We start from the raw sequence: 14,727 nt of genomic DNA, 5'->3' as shown, positions 1-14,727 counted from the left end.
TTTCGATTCATTCTGAAGCTGCATGCTTAGTGAGAGGAGGGAAAGGGTAGCTGCTGCTGATTAGATAGGGAAATTGATAGCTAGGCTAGGGTATTCAGTATCCACTACAGTCCTGAAGGACTCATCGGATCTCTGCTGTAAGGACAGCACCCCAAAAAGCCCTTTTTAGGGCTAGAACATCAGTCTGCTTTTTTTTTTTTCTGTGTAATGTAATTGCAGTTGCCTGCCTGCCAGCTTCTGTGTCAGGGTGGATGCTGTGCCCATTTGCACAGTCAGTGCCACCACTCATATCTGTTGTCACAATAGCTTAAGCTTTACATTTAAAAAAAAATAAAAAAATCACTGTAATAGAAGAGCAGTTGCCTGCCTGCCAGCTTCTGTGTCAGGCTGGATGCTGTGCCCATTTGCACAGTCAGTGCCACCACTCATATCTGTTGTCACAATAGCTTAAGCTTTACATTTAAAAAAATAAAATAAATTTCACTGTAATAGAAGAGCAGTTAGTTGTCTGCAAGCGTCTGGGTGTCAGGCCTCCTTCAGCGTGTGCTCTGCATACCTGTGCCAGCGTACTTTGACAGTTGCCACTCATATCTGGTGTCTCTGTAGCGTGCTTTTACAAAGAAAAAAATGTTTCCAGTGTAAGCTAATAGCAGCCAGTCAGTGTCCTTCAAGCGGCTGTGTCAGGCCTACAGCCTGTGCTCTGCAGACCTGTGCCAGTGCACATTGACACTCATATCTGGTGTCTCTGTAGCGTGCTTTTACAAAGAAAAAAAGGTTTCCAGTGTAAGCTAATAGCAGCCAGTCAGTGTCCTTCAAGCGGCTGTGTCAGGCCTTCCTTCAGCGTGTGTCCTGCACAACTGTGCCAGCGTACTTTGACAGTTGCCACTCATATCTGGTGTCTCTGTAGCGTGCTTTTACAAAGAAAAAAAGGTTTCCAGTGTAAGCTAATAGCAGCCAGTCAGTGTCCTTCAAGCGGCTGTGTCAGGCCTACAGCCTGTGCTCTGCAGACCTGTGCCAGTGCACATTGCCACTCATATCTGGTGTCTCTGTTGCGTGCTTTTACAAAGAAAAAAGGTTTCCAGTGTTAGCTAATAGCAGCCAGTCAGTGTTCTTCAAGCAGCTGTGTCAGGCCTACAGCCTGTGCTCTGCAGACCTGTGCCAGTGCACATTGCCACTCATATCTGGTGTCTCTGTAGCGTGCTTTTACAAAGAAAAAAGGTTTCCAGTGTAAGCTAATAGCAGCCAGTCAGTGTCCTTCAAGCGGCTGTGTCAGGCCTTCCTTCAGCATGTGTCCTGCACAACCCTGCCAGCGTACTCTGACAGTTGCCACTCATTTCTGGTGTCTCTGTAGTGTGCTTTTACAAAGAAAAAAAGGTTTCCAGTGTAAGCTAATAGCAGTCAGTGTCCTTAAAGCGGGTGTGTCAGGCCTTCAGCGTGTGCTCTGCAGAACTGTGCCAGTGCACATTGCCACTCATATCTGGTGTCTCTATAGCGTGCTTTTACAAAGAAAAAAAGGTTTCCAGTGTAAGCTAATAGCAGCCAGTCAGTGTCCTTCAAGCGGCTGTGTCAGGCCTTCCTTCAGCGTGTGCCCTGCACAACCCTGCCAGCGTACTTTGACAGTTGCCACTGATAGGAGACGCGAAAGGTATTAAACTGATCAGAACAATACTAAACACACCACTCCTATCTGGTGGCACATTAGCTTGCCCGCGCAGTGCCCCAAATTTGAAGTAAGAGGACCGACCAAGCATCTTCTTCCATCTCCCTGTTACAGAAATCGCTGCCATATCTATACAAATTGTACATAATGTCCAGGATAGTTTTCCAGGGACAAATGTTGTCGCCTGTTGAACGAGGTGACCTTGCTCGGGTCCCAGGTGTGCGGTTCCTAAAATGGCTGCCATATACACGTCCACTGATAGGAGACGCAACAGGTATTAAACTGATAAGAATAGTACACCACTCCTATCAGTAGGTCCCCCCCATTGTGATTTATGCCCCCACCCACCGCGCAGGGGTGGGGGCCGGGGGGGAGGACAGTAGGTCCCCCCATTGTGATTTATGGCCCCCACCCACCGCGCAGGGGTGGGGGCCAGGGGGGGAGGACAGTAGGTCCCCCCCCAGTGTGTATCAGGGTCCCTGAGGACAGGTGTCAATCCATATCTGCCAAGTGACCCTATGTAGGGGGAACAGTCCCTATTCTGCTCTGTGTCAGTGTGTTTCAGGGATCCTTAGGATAGGTGTCAATCCATACCTGCCAAGTGACACTATGTAGGGGGAACAGTCTCTATTCCGCTCTTTGTCAGTGTGTATCCGGGGCTTTGAGGACGGGGAACAGTCTCTATTCTGCTCTTTGTCAGTGTGTATCATGGTCTCTGAGGACAGGTGTCAATCCATATGTCAAGGTGTCAATATGTCAGGTGTCAATCCATATCCATTGTGGGGGAATAGTCTCTATTCTACTCTGTGTGAGGAGGAGGAACGGGAAATGAGTAGCTCGGCATCCAACCTTGTGCAAATGGGGTCTTTCATGCTGTCGTGCCTGTTGAGGGACCCTCGTATAAAAAGGCTGAAGGAGAACGACCTGTGCTGGGTGTCCACGCTACTAGACCCCCGGTCTCTATTCTGCTCTTTGTCAGTGTGTATCTTGGTCTCTGAGGACGGGGAACAGTCTCTATTCTGCTCTGTGTCAGTGTGTATCAGGGGCTTTGAGGACCGGTGTCAATCCATACCTGCCAAGTGACCCTATGTAAGGGGAACAGTCCCTATTCTGCTCAGTGTCAGTGTGTATCAGGGTCTCTGAGGACAGGTGTCAATCCATATGTCAAGGTGTCAATATGTCAGGTGTCAATCCATATCCATTGTGATTTAGGAATGTTAGGTGATTTCTGCCCTTTATGGATTAAAACCAGACTCTGCATCAACTGTGTAATTTTCCATGGGAGTTTTGCCATGGATCCCCCTCCGGCATGCCACAGTCCAGGTGTTAGTCCCCTTGAAACAACTTTTCCATCACTTTTGTGGCCAGAAAGAGTCCCTGTGGGTTTTAAAATTCGCCTGCCCATTGAAGTCAATGGCGGTTCGCCCGGTTCGCCGGTTCGCGAACGTTTGCGGAAGTTCCCGTTCGTCGTTCGCGAACCAAAAATTTCGGGTTCGCGACATCACTATTGTTCACCTTTAATGGCATGACTACCAAATATATACATGAGTATGATATGAGAGAGGTGGTTCTAGTAAAACAATGTCAAAGGTCACGATGTATGGTAAGTGGATAGCACAAAGTTACATTAGTTTGAGAATCTCCAGCTCTGCCGGAGTTGCATGGATTTGAGAGCATATAGAACTGTAGGTTTCATAAACTAATATGAACCAAAAAGGAGCAAGCATCCACAAATTAGGTAATCCCTCCAAACCATAAATTAATATCCAAATAAAAGACAGTGCACCCCATCACCTTCAATTGGTACAAGGCTAAATCAATAGCCATGCCCTTCAATATGTCAGCAGTGGACACAGCACTGGTAGAATCTGTTTACAGGTTTAAAAAGGAGATGCATTCTTGTGTCTGGGTGTAAAAATCACTTCTGATCATACCCAACTCTCTCAGAACTACACTCCCATCCTGCGTACTCTGGTAAAGGACCTAGAGTATAAGGTGGACAATGTTTGATAGAGGTGGCTAGGTCTAACAAACCACCATATATGATAAAATGGGAAAAGGAATTAAATTGTATTACTGACCCAGCTCAAATGGCAACTAGCAATGAGAGTAACAAAAAAAATCTACGCACTGTAGATTAAAATAAAATTTGGATGAGTTATTATGTTATTTATATAGCGCCAACAAATTCTGCAGCGCTTTACAGTGGGTGGACGAACACACATGAAGTTGTAACCAGACAAGTTGGACACACAGGAACAGAGAGGTTGAGGGCCCTGCTCAATGCTAGAGGGAGTGGGGTAAAGTGACACAAAAGGTAAGGATAGTATTAGACTAATGACAGTTGCAAGAGTCGGTAGCTATTAACAGTTTAATTGATATGCTTTTATGAAAAAGTGGGTTTTTAATGATTTTTTGAAGGCGTGGAGACTGGGTGAGCATCTAACAGACGAGGGAAGTGAGTTCCACAGGAACGGTGCAGCCCTGGAGAAATCTTGAAGGCGAGCATCAGAGGTAGGAGTACAGACAGAAGATAGACGTAAGTCTTCAGCAGAGCGTAATGGCCTAGGCGGGACATACTTGTGTATTAGTGAGGATAGATAGGTGGGAGCAGCATTATGTAGAGATTTGAAAGCAAGAACCAGAATTTTAAATTGAGCCCTATATCTTACAGGAAGCCAAAGTAGGGACTGACAGAAGGGTGAGGCGTGGGAGGTGCGGGCGGACAGGAAGATGAGCCTCGCCACCGCATTCATTATGAACTGTAACGGCGCAAGTTGGGAGCACGTAAGACTACTGAGAAGTGGATTACAGTAGTCAAGGCGAGAAAGGACAATGGAATGGACCAGCACCTTAGTCGCATCTGGCGTTAAGTAGGGTCAGATGTGCGCAATGTTTTTGAGATGAAAACAACAGGATTTGGTGATAGACTGAACATGAGGCGTGAAGGAGAGGTCGGAGTCAAATAGAACACCTAGGCAGCGAGCCTACGTGATGGAGCAGATGGTAGCACTGTTGACTGGGAGGGAGACAGAAACAGGAGTAACAACACTTGAGGGAGGAAAGACTAGAATTTCAGTTTTGGTCAAGTTAAGTTTAAGGAATTGGGGAGAGATCAGGAGAGGACAGGTAGATTTGCCTGTCATCTAAATATATAATATGATATTGGAAGCCAAAGGAGTTAATGAGTTTACCAAGTGAGGCAGTATAGATAGAGAACAGTAGGGGACCAAGGACTGAACCTTGGTGGACACCAACAGACAGGAGTTGGGGAGAAGAAGCAGAGCCAGAGCAAGAAACACTGAAAGAGCGCTGGGAGAGGTAGGAGGAGCACCAGGAGAAAGCAATATCTTGTAGACCGTTATTGCGGAGGATGAGAAGAAGCTGTTGTGATCAACAGTGTCAAAAGTCGCAAACAGGTCAAGGAGAATTAGGAAAGAGTAGTGACCACAAGATTTTGCAGCGAGTAGATCATTGGATACTTTGGTCAGTGCCGTTTCCACAGAGTGTTTAGCGTGGAAACCAGACTGAAGCCGGTCTAGCAGAGAGTTAGACTCGAGGAAGTCTGTCAATTTCGCATACACAACTCTTTCAAGGATATTGGATGCAAAGGGCAGTAGTGAGATAGGATAGTAGTTGGATGGGGAGTTAGGGTCAATGTTGGGCTTCTTTAGAATTGAGGTTAAAGTTGCATGTTTGAAGGGTGATGGAAATATGCCAGAGGAGAGAGAGAGATTGAGAATTTTAGTGAGAGGTAGAGAAAGAGAAGAAGACAGAATACGGATGAGATGCGAAGGAATTGTATCTAAGGAGCAGGTGCTGGGGCAGGAGGACTGGAGTAGAGCAGAAACCTCTTCCGCTGTAGTGGGTGCGAATGAACATAGAACAGCAGAGGGAGTGAGGTTAGGAGAAGTATTGTAAGGGGAAGAAGAAAGATGAGAGATCTCTTCCCTGATTGTAGAGATCTTGTCAGTGAAGTGAGTTGCAAAGTCTGAGGCGGTCAAGTTAGTAGGTAGAGGAGAAACAATAGGGCAAAGAAGAGAGTTAAATGTGTGACATAGTCGTTTGGGCTCGAGGGAGAGTGTGGTTATGAGGGTATTGAAGTAATTTACTTTTGCAGAGGAAAGAGCCAAGCTGTATGAGCGCAGCATAAATTTATAGTGGAGAAAGTCAGATGCACAGTGAGACTTTCTCCAACAGCGTTCAGGAACATTTTTGGAGATATCGAGTCAACTTGGGTTGATGTTGGGGTTGTTTCTTGCTTTCTTTGCTCAGTATGGTATTCCTGATGATACTTTATTTTATTTTGTTGATATAACATTTTTCTTTGAAATGAGTTGCAGCACCTTTTTAAAACTGCATTATGCTCGATTGAGTTCATATTGAGTTATATATGTAGGCATATGGATTATGCAGATAATTTATCTTGCAGAGAATTGCAACTCAATGAATATATAATGCTTTGCAATTGTATATGTATATCTTTTTAATTTTTTTGTATTGTATTATTATTTATGTACCGTATATACTCGAGTATAAGCCGAGTTTTTCAGCCCATTTTTTGGGCTGAAAAACTCCAACTCGGCTTATACTCGAGTCAAGGTCTGTATTATGGCAATTTGCATTGCCATAATACAGACTGGGGAAGAGGGGGGCTGGCAGAGCTGTAACTTACCTTTCCTGCAGCTCCTGTCAGCTCTCTCCTCCTCTGCGCCGTCCGGTCAGCACCTCGGTCAGCTCCCAGTGTAAATCTCGCGAGAGCCGCGGCTCTCGCGAGACTTACAGTGTGAGCTGATAGAAGGAGCAGAACGGACGGCGCAGAGGAGGAGAGAGCTGACAGGAGCTGCAGGAAAGGTAAGTTACAGCTCTGCCAGCCCCCCTCTTCCCCCCCACTGAACTACCACTGGACCACCAGGGAAGGAGAGCCCCCCTCCCTGCCATATATCAAGCAGGGAGGGGGGACGAAAAAAAAAAATATATAAATAAAATAAGAAATAATAATATAAAAATAATAAGAATAAAAGAAAAATTAATAATAAAAAAAGGGGTATAAGGACCACTATGGGGGGGGGGGGGGTATAAGGACCACTATGGGAGGGAGGGGGGGATAAGGACCACTATGGGAGGGAGGGGGGTATAAGGACCACTATGGGAGGGAGGGGGGGATAAGGACCACTATGGGAGGGAGGGGGGTATAAGGACCACTATGGGAGGGGGGGGGGTATAAGGACCACTATGGGAGGGGGGGGGGTATAAGGACCACTATGGGAGGGATGGGGTGGGTTAAGGACCACTATGGGAGGGAGGGGGGTATAAGGACCACTATGGGAGGGATGGGGGGGGTATAAGGACCACTATGGGAGGGATGGGGTGGGTTAAGGACCACTATGGGAGGGAGGGGGGTATAAGGACCACTATGGGAGGGAGGGGGGTATAAGGACCACTATGGGAGGGAGGGGGGGGATAAGGACCACTATGGGAGGGGAGGGGGAAGTAAGGACCACTGGGGGGGGGGGGTGAAGGAACACGGGGGTGGGGAGGTAAGGACCACTGAGGGAGGAGGGGGGGAAGTCAGGACATATGGGGGGGGAGGGGGCGGCAAATTTTTTTTTGCCTACGGCGGCAAATATCCTTGCACCGGCCCTGCACACACTGCATTCACACACTGCATTCATACACACACACACTGCATTCATGCACACACACACTGCATTCATGCACACACACACTGCATTCATTCACACACACACTGCACTCATACACACACGCTGCACTCATACACACACGCTGCACTCATACACACACGCTGCACTCATACACACACACATAAGCACACACTGCATTCATTATACACACACTGTAAATAAATATTCAATTAATATATTTTTTTTAGGATCTAATTTTATTTAGAAATTTACCAGTAGCTGCTGCATTTCCCACCCTAGTCTTATACTCGAGTCAATAAGTTTTCCCAGTTTTTTGGGATAAAATTAGGGGCCTCGGCTTATATTCGGGTCGGCTTATACTCGAGTATATACGGTACTTTGGAAGAAAAAGAAAAAAAAGAAAAAAAAGAAAAGCTATTTTCTTCAATAAAAAATAAGCTATAACAAAGAGAATAAGGTGGACAAGCCAATTTAATGGGTAGGACGTATTCACTCCAGTAAAATTGGGATTTTTGCCCAGAATCCTGTTTTGCTTCTAGTTCCTGCCAATTATAGTTATCCAGGGAGACATTTCTGGGTTACAAAACAGCAAAATACAAATCTGCAGTGCAAATGCTGTAGGCCCGAATTCTCTTATACAGACCAAAGTTGAGATAAGGACTTGGGTTGTTAGACTTAAACTTCTATATCCTTGCCGCTCAACAAGGACGAGGTGAAAAAAAGCTGCCAGACCCCCCTCATTTTCTTTGAAAAATTATCTCTTTAAGAGACCACTCAAACAGGCTTAATTACAGTTCTTTCCTAACACATAAGCTCTACCTCAGGATAATGGGGAAACATGAAATATAGAGATCAATAGGAGGCTGATCTTGGGGAGGTCTTAGAATGTTGAGAATTGGAACATATCTGGGAGGCATGTACAAAATCCTCAACTTGCCTAACAGTCTAAGAACAGTCTGTAAAAACTCTTCTGCTGATACACAACCCCTAAAAAGTTGTGCCACATGGAAAAGACAGATACAGAATGCTGCTGCCACATTTGTGATGAGAATGGAACATTTATTCCTCACAATAATTAACACCAGTATAATATCTATTCATTTAGCTACTACAGACAATTTGCAGAGTCTGACTCATGCTTTCAGTAGGAGAACATAAGATTTAAATCTCTCCGTGGCACTTGAATCTCTTTTGTGTTTCTCCAATGACATGCTTCACTCTATTAGATGGAGGAGGAGAATATGACAGCATATCCAGCAAGGCCATTGCTAATGTCAAAAAACACCCAAAAGTAATTTGGTGACCCCATCCTAAAGCTCCACCCCAGGCCCCTTCTCAAATCCCACCCATGCCCCATTCCACTGCTTATCACGCCTCTTGGCACACTCACAAAGATAAACACAGATGGGCAGACACAGACATATAGACACAAACAGGCAGACACTGTCAGACATGCACAAGCAAACAAAGACACACAGATGTGCACCAACACACATACATACACAGACTGGCACAGGACAGGCATAAGCAGACATATAAAGTTACACACAGGCACTGACAGACACAGACAGGCACAGATTTTACAGTATTGTGCAAAGTAGTGTATCATAGAGCTCCACAGCTATAAAACACAGAGTAATGTGAACTTTGTATGTCAGTATCACAGAGATTCATTGTGACCTGTATCTGATGTCTCCTTAAGTGGGATACCAGAGAATAAAGTGGGATGGGTTAGTATTGTGAATTTGTTTGGAGGCTGTTTGTGGGGTTGTGTGTATAAATATATCTGTTTGTTTTATACTTATGGTGTAGTGATTTTGTATATTATTATTTATTATTATTTTATTATTTATATAGCGCCATCAAATTCCGTAGTGCTGTACAATGGGTGGACTAACAGACATGTAATTGTAACCAGACAACTGGACGTACAGGAACAGAGGGGTGGAGGGCCCTGCTCCATGAGCTTACATTGCAGAGGCTGTAGTGAGAGTGTATGTCTGTGTGTGTAGAGGATGTAGTGTGTGTAGGGAATGTGGTGTTTTGCTGGTGATGTAGTGTGTGTGAATTGCTGGGGATGCAGTGTGTGTGCCCTGAGGATGCAGTGTGTGTGTGCGTGCATTGGGGATGTAGTGTGTGTGTGCGTGTTGGGGATGCAGTGTGTATGCTAGGGATGCAGTGAGTATGTGTGTGCCTGTGTGTGTATACTGGGGAGGCATTGTGCCCTGGGGATCTAGTGTGTGTTTACTGGGGATGAAATAATATATATAATAACTATAAAGAAACTTTTGTTATTTAAAAAACATTTGTATTCCCTCCTCCATCTGACTACCTTGGGACAGGAAGGAGGGATATCACTCCTATCCCTAATGGTCCAGTGTGTATAGAGTCTCAGCTCTCACTTCTTCACAATTGCAGACCTCAGGTAAAGGCTCTTGCAAGCTCCAGTCTCATAGTGTCAGAGCATTGCTGTGGTAACCTGCAGTTGAACTGCCCAGTGCTCACCTGAGCCAATACACACAAGTCTTCAACAGTGAGAGAGTGAAAGCGGAGGTTCTCGGGGCTCCCTCTCTTTCCTGCTATGTTGGTGACGGAGATCTTTAATCTCCCCACTGTCCCACAATGGCAAAGGCACCAAAATAATCCAGGACTACAGGGATCAACATTCAGGGCTCAAGCACTCCCAGAGCCCCCTTCTATCAATGCCAAGAATATTCATATTATACCAATATTAGACAGGTGAAAAAATATATACAGCTTACCAAATATGTGAAAGTTCTGAAATGGGAAGCTTGGATTTTGTAAAGAAATTCTTTGCAACAGAACCTGTCAAGATATAAAGACATATATGTTAACTAAACAAACTGTAAAAATAAAAATTATTATTTTTCAATTCTCTTAAGACCTACTTTGACCAAAGTTGTGTAATCTAAGTTAAAAAAGTGACACAAGAAGCTGCATAGTTTAAACATTTTACTGTGATTCCAATTCTCAGGATGAATAACGAGATTCTAAGTGTAAAAAATAAAAAATGAGCCCCCCAAGATTATGCTAATTCAAGGTGCTTTAAAGGTTTACTCCAATCAAAAAAAAAGTAATCCTCCTCCATTGATGTCACTCCCAGGATGTTGGAGAGGGCAAGCCGAGAAGAGGAACTGATAAAATCATAAGTCCAATTTGCAGAGAATTTACGTTGGTCACTCATTCCTATTCCAACCTTACAAATGACTCTGCTGGAGGTGGAGCTACATCTCTGTATGCAAAGTGTTTTAGAGTGAAATGCTGCATATACATACTCTAAGCACCATGACAACTTTAAATTACTGAAGTGACCATGGTGTTTGGAATAGCCCTTTAACAGTTATGTCACCATTATAAGTATTTTTAAGTAATTCTTCAGTAATGTGAGAATTGTTTAAACCCTATTTTTTTCTTCTTGATCAGAAACAGACTAATTTATTCTAGTTGAAGGACCACACCAGGCATAATGAAGTTGTTACTGTGTGAGGAGGTTTCAGGGGGTTGTCTTACCTTATGGAGTTAAACCGTTAACTAACTGTTCAATCCCAAAATCTCGAACACAGAGCCTAATGGCTCTGCCCTCCCATTTCCTAAGGCTTCAATCCCACTCGAAAAAGTAGGTGAAAAAAGTTACATAGCTTTTTCACTCACTCATTCCAATTAAGTTTTTATCTTGAGAAAAAAAACAAAATATAAACACCACAAAATACGTGAAATGTAGTGTAAATTACTTAACTTCAATTAATATACAACCTCCCGAGATCGTTCTCCACAACAAACGACCTTTGCAAAATACAAAAAAACCACAAACAGAATCGGGATACGGCTGTATGATCTATGGAGAAAACATAAAAAAACAAAAATAGTGTGATACAGTATATACAATAAATCTTGCGCTGTTAATAAATGCACTCACAAGATGGTGAAGAGAAAAGCGCTCATAAGGTGCCTCCCATGATGGTATGGGGGGCCAGTAATCCCCTTGCCGGTACGAAATAGACAATGGTACACGGGACTCCGAGTAGGTAGTAATCACAATCCAATTGTTTTTTTTTTTTTAAAAGGTGAAAAACACACCATAAAATAAAAAATTAAGAATGCGGCAATAGGTCCAACGCGTTTCGTTCAAACAAGAACTTCTTCAGGGACCGCAACAATAATAAAACCACATACAATATCACAGATTGTAAAATATATATAAATATGAAATAGGAAATGTCTATTATATTTTTTTGAGGGAAGATTTATAAATATGATAATATAATAAAAAAAAAAAAAGTGGTTCTCTTTCAATACACTATCGAGGTGTGGGTCATGTTATATAGCTTGTTTTAATAATACAAACATGTGGGTTATTGAAATGCATATCGATATTATGTATATGGAATATTGTGTGGGTCCCAGTGGACTGTTTTCAGACTATTGGACATGTTAATGTGATATGCCTCATGTCTGGCAGTTTTGTCTTTTTTTGGGATTTACACAGTATTGGTGAGATTTCACATTTGAGGGAATGTTTTCCTTGTGTATGTCATCCAGACTCAGAATGATAGATATATATATATACTAGTATTTAAATAATTGACAGTTTTTTATAACTGTTCTTTTTTTCTCACATTATAAATGACATTGGAATTTTTTTGGGGGGGATATTAATATATTTTCTTCTTTTATATAGACAAGCACGTTGTTATTTTGTTATTTTGCATTTAAGTGTATTTGCACTTGTGTTTCTTGCTGCTATGAACGTAATATACAGATGGAACGCATATGGAACGCGGAGGAAGTAAGAGATCGCATACACTTCTGGTTTCGTCTTTCTTTCTGAACGCGCTCAATTTGATTCAACCAAGTGCCGAAAATGCTATCAGCTGAGAGAAGCTATCCTGGGACCAATGGAGATTTGGAAGACAGAAAACACCCACAGTACTGACCAATTGGACACTGGGACTAGCCCTATTTAAAGGGATTGTACTAAGGGGGGGAGTAGGATGTATTTTACAATCTGTGATATTGTATGTGGTTTTATTATTGTTGCGGTCCCTGAAGAAGTTCTTGTTTGAATGAAACGCGTTGGACCTATAGCCGCATTCCTAATTTTTAATTTTATGGTGTGTTTTTCACCTTTTAAAAAAAATAAAACAATTGGATTTTGATTACTACCTACTCGGAGTCCCGTGTACCATTGGCTATTTCGTACCGGCAAGGGGATTACTGGCCCCCCATACCATCAGGGGAGGCACCTTATGAGCGCTTTTCTCTTCACCATCTTGTGAGTGCATTTATTAACAGCGCAAGATTTATTGTATATACTGTATCACACTATTTTTGTTTTTGTATGTTTTCTCCATAGATCATACAGCCGTATCCCGATTCTGTTTGAAGTTTTTATCGTATCTGAAGTGTCCCTTTAAGTACTAAAATTATATGGACATTAAACAACTTCAATCTTAAAACACAGAGAAACACAAAGAACATAAAAAAAAACCATAATATCGTCTATATCTATAATACCTAGGGCTATTCACTAAAGTGATAATTCAAAGTGAATTTCACATTTAAGGTCAATGTAGCTGAACTGGAAACATTCCAGTTAGGCTACTCTGGCCTTAAATTTGAAATTCCCTTTGAGTTCTCACTTTAGTAAAAAACCTTCTTGTCTTTCAGTAAGTCTCCTCTTGTGATTCAAACAAATTCCTCACTTGTGTAAATTGTATTTTTGTATCCGACTGATCCCACCTACATGGGCTGTGAGGAGCCCAATACCAGACAGGTCCCCCTACACACACAGATAACCATTTTGGCCTTTGTGGGCCTCATCAGTGAGGTGTACATGCCAAAGCATTAGAGATAGAGAGCAAAGGATCCATGTCTAGATTACCCACATATTTATCATTGTATGAATATGGAAACATGACAAAACATAAACACATTTTTTCCCCTCTAAGACAATATTCAAAACATGAGGTAAGAATATAAGCTACGGCAACTGGAGATCAAAAAACAAAATCATCATTTGATAAAGTAATTCAGTAAAAAATTGCCATAATCTTATATTCGCAGGCCTCCCAAAAGTCCTACTTTTGGCAGGATGGTCCCAATTTCAAGGTCCTATTCTGTTGTCCCTCTTTAGCTCATTGGTGTCCACATCTGGAATGCATCATTGGAGGCTCAAGGCAGTGCTCCCCGCACCTTTTTTGGGCGGATCTATCCGTAATGGGTGTTGCTAGTGACAAGGTAACGTCACTCATGACTTCCCCTCATGGCCCTGAACACCCATCCTGATTATTAAATTGTTGGGAGGTATGCATTCAGAGAAACACCTTTACAGCCTCACACCGTCACCAGCAAGTAGGAGTCTATAACCAAGTGACTTCCAGCTGTCTGATGTGGTTAGTAAAACTTTTTTCAGCTCCTGTTTAACTTAGGTAACTAAAGTACAGTCGGACTACACCTACATAGTTATTTACTAAAATGAGAATTCAAATTGAATTTGAAATTTAAGGTCAAAATAGCCAAAGTCACTTTGGATTTTCACTGTAGTACAGAGCCCTGGTAGAAGTAAATGGTCAGTTCACTGAGCAACCAAATAAGCCCAACTCAAATGTAACAGTTTTATAAAATATACCACACAAATACTTAAAGGATCACTATAGGGTTAGGAACACAAACATGTATTCCTGACCCTATAGTGTTAAAACCACCATCTAGCCCCCCTGGGCCCCTCATGCCTCCATAAATATAGCAAAAACTTACTGTACTCAAGCCAGAATATGTAACTCAGCATGCTGTTAGACTCAGAAAAACAAGCAGTCTGCTGACTTTATTAGAAGTGGTGGCTTGATCCAATCACAGTGCTTCCCCATAGGATTGGCTGAGACTGACAAAGAGGCAGATCAGGGGCAGATCCAGCATGATTCAAACACAGCCCTGGCCAATCAGCATCTCCTCATGGAGATGAATTGAATCAATGAATCTCTGAGGAAAGTTCAGTGTCTGCATGCAGAGGGAGGAGATACTGAATGTTTGGATGCATTTTAGTCAGCCATGACCCAGGAAGGATCTCTAACAGCCATCTGATGAGTGGCCAGTGAAGTTATCACTAGGCTGTAATGTAAACACTGCATTTCCTCTGAAAAGACAGTGTTTAAAAGCCTATAGGTAATGATTCTACTCACCAGAACAAATGCAATAAGCTGTAGTTGTTCTGGTGACTATAGTGTCCCTTTAATATTAGCACTTTTAGTTTAACCTAGCATTACTTTATTTTTTGTGTGTTTTGTCTGGAATAATGTTTAGAGGGGCTGAGTCAATATTTTCTGTACATTTAATAATTCCTCTCCCTAAACAGCAATATATTGTCAACCAGAAAATGTTTTC

At 42.7% G+C, this 14,727-nt stretch overlaps 1 protein-coding gene across 2 annotated transcripts in view; it reads right to left on the bottom strand.

Moving 5' to 3' along the window:
* The window catches only part of REPS2 (RALBP1 associated Eps domain containing 2), a 272,569-nt gene that overhangs the window by 130,764 nt on the left and 127,078 nt on the right, over positions 1-14,727 (bottom strand). For both annotated transcript variants that reach the window (XM_063456831.1, XM_063456839.1), the window contains exon 7: positions 10,089-10,152. In XM_063456831.1, the coding sequence (XP_063312901.1) occupies positions 10,089-10,152 (64 nt within the window). The remainder of the gene's footprint in view (positions 1-10,088; positions 10,153-14,727) is intronic.

The sequence above is a fragment of the Pelobates fuscus genome, chromosome 1 (assembly GCF_036172605.1).
Source record: "Pelobates fuscus isolate aPelFus1 chromosome 1, aPelFus1.pri, whole genome shotgun sequence".
Classification (NCBI taxonomy): domain Eukaryota; kingdom Metazoa; phylum Chordata; class Amphibia; order Anura; family Pelobatidae; genus Pelobates; species Pelobates fuscus.
Note: the sequence above shows the minus strand (reverse complement) of the source record. Positions and strands in the feature narration are given on the sequence as shown.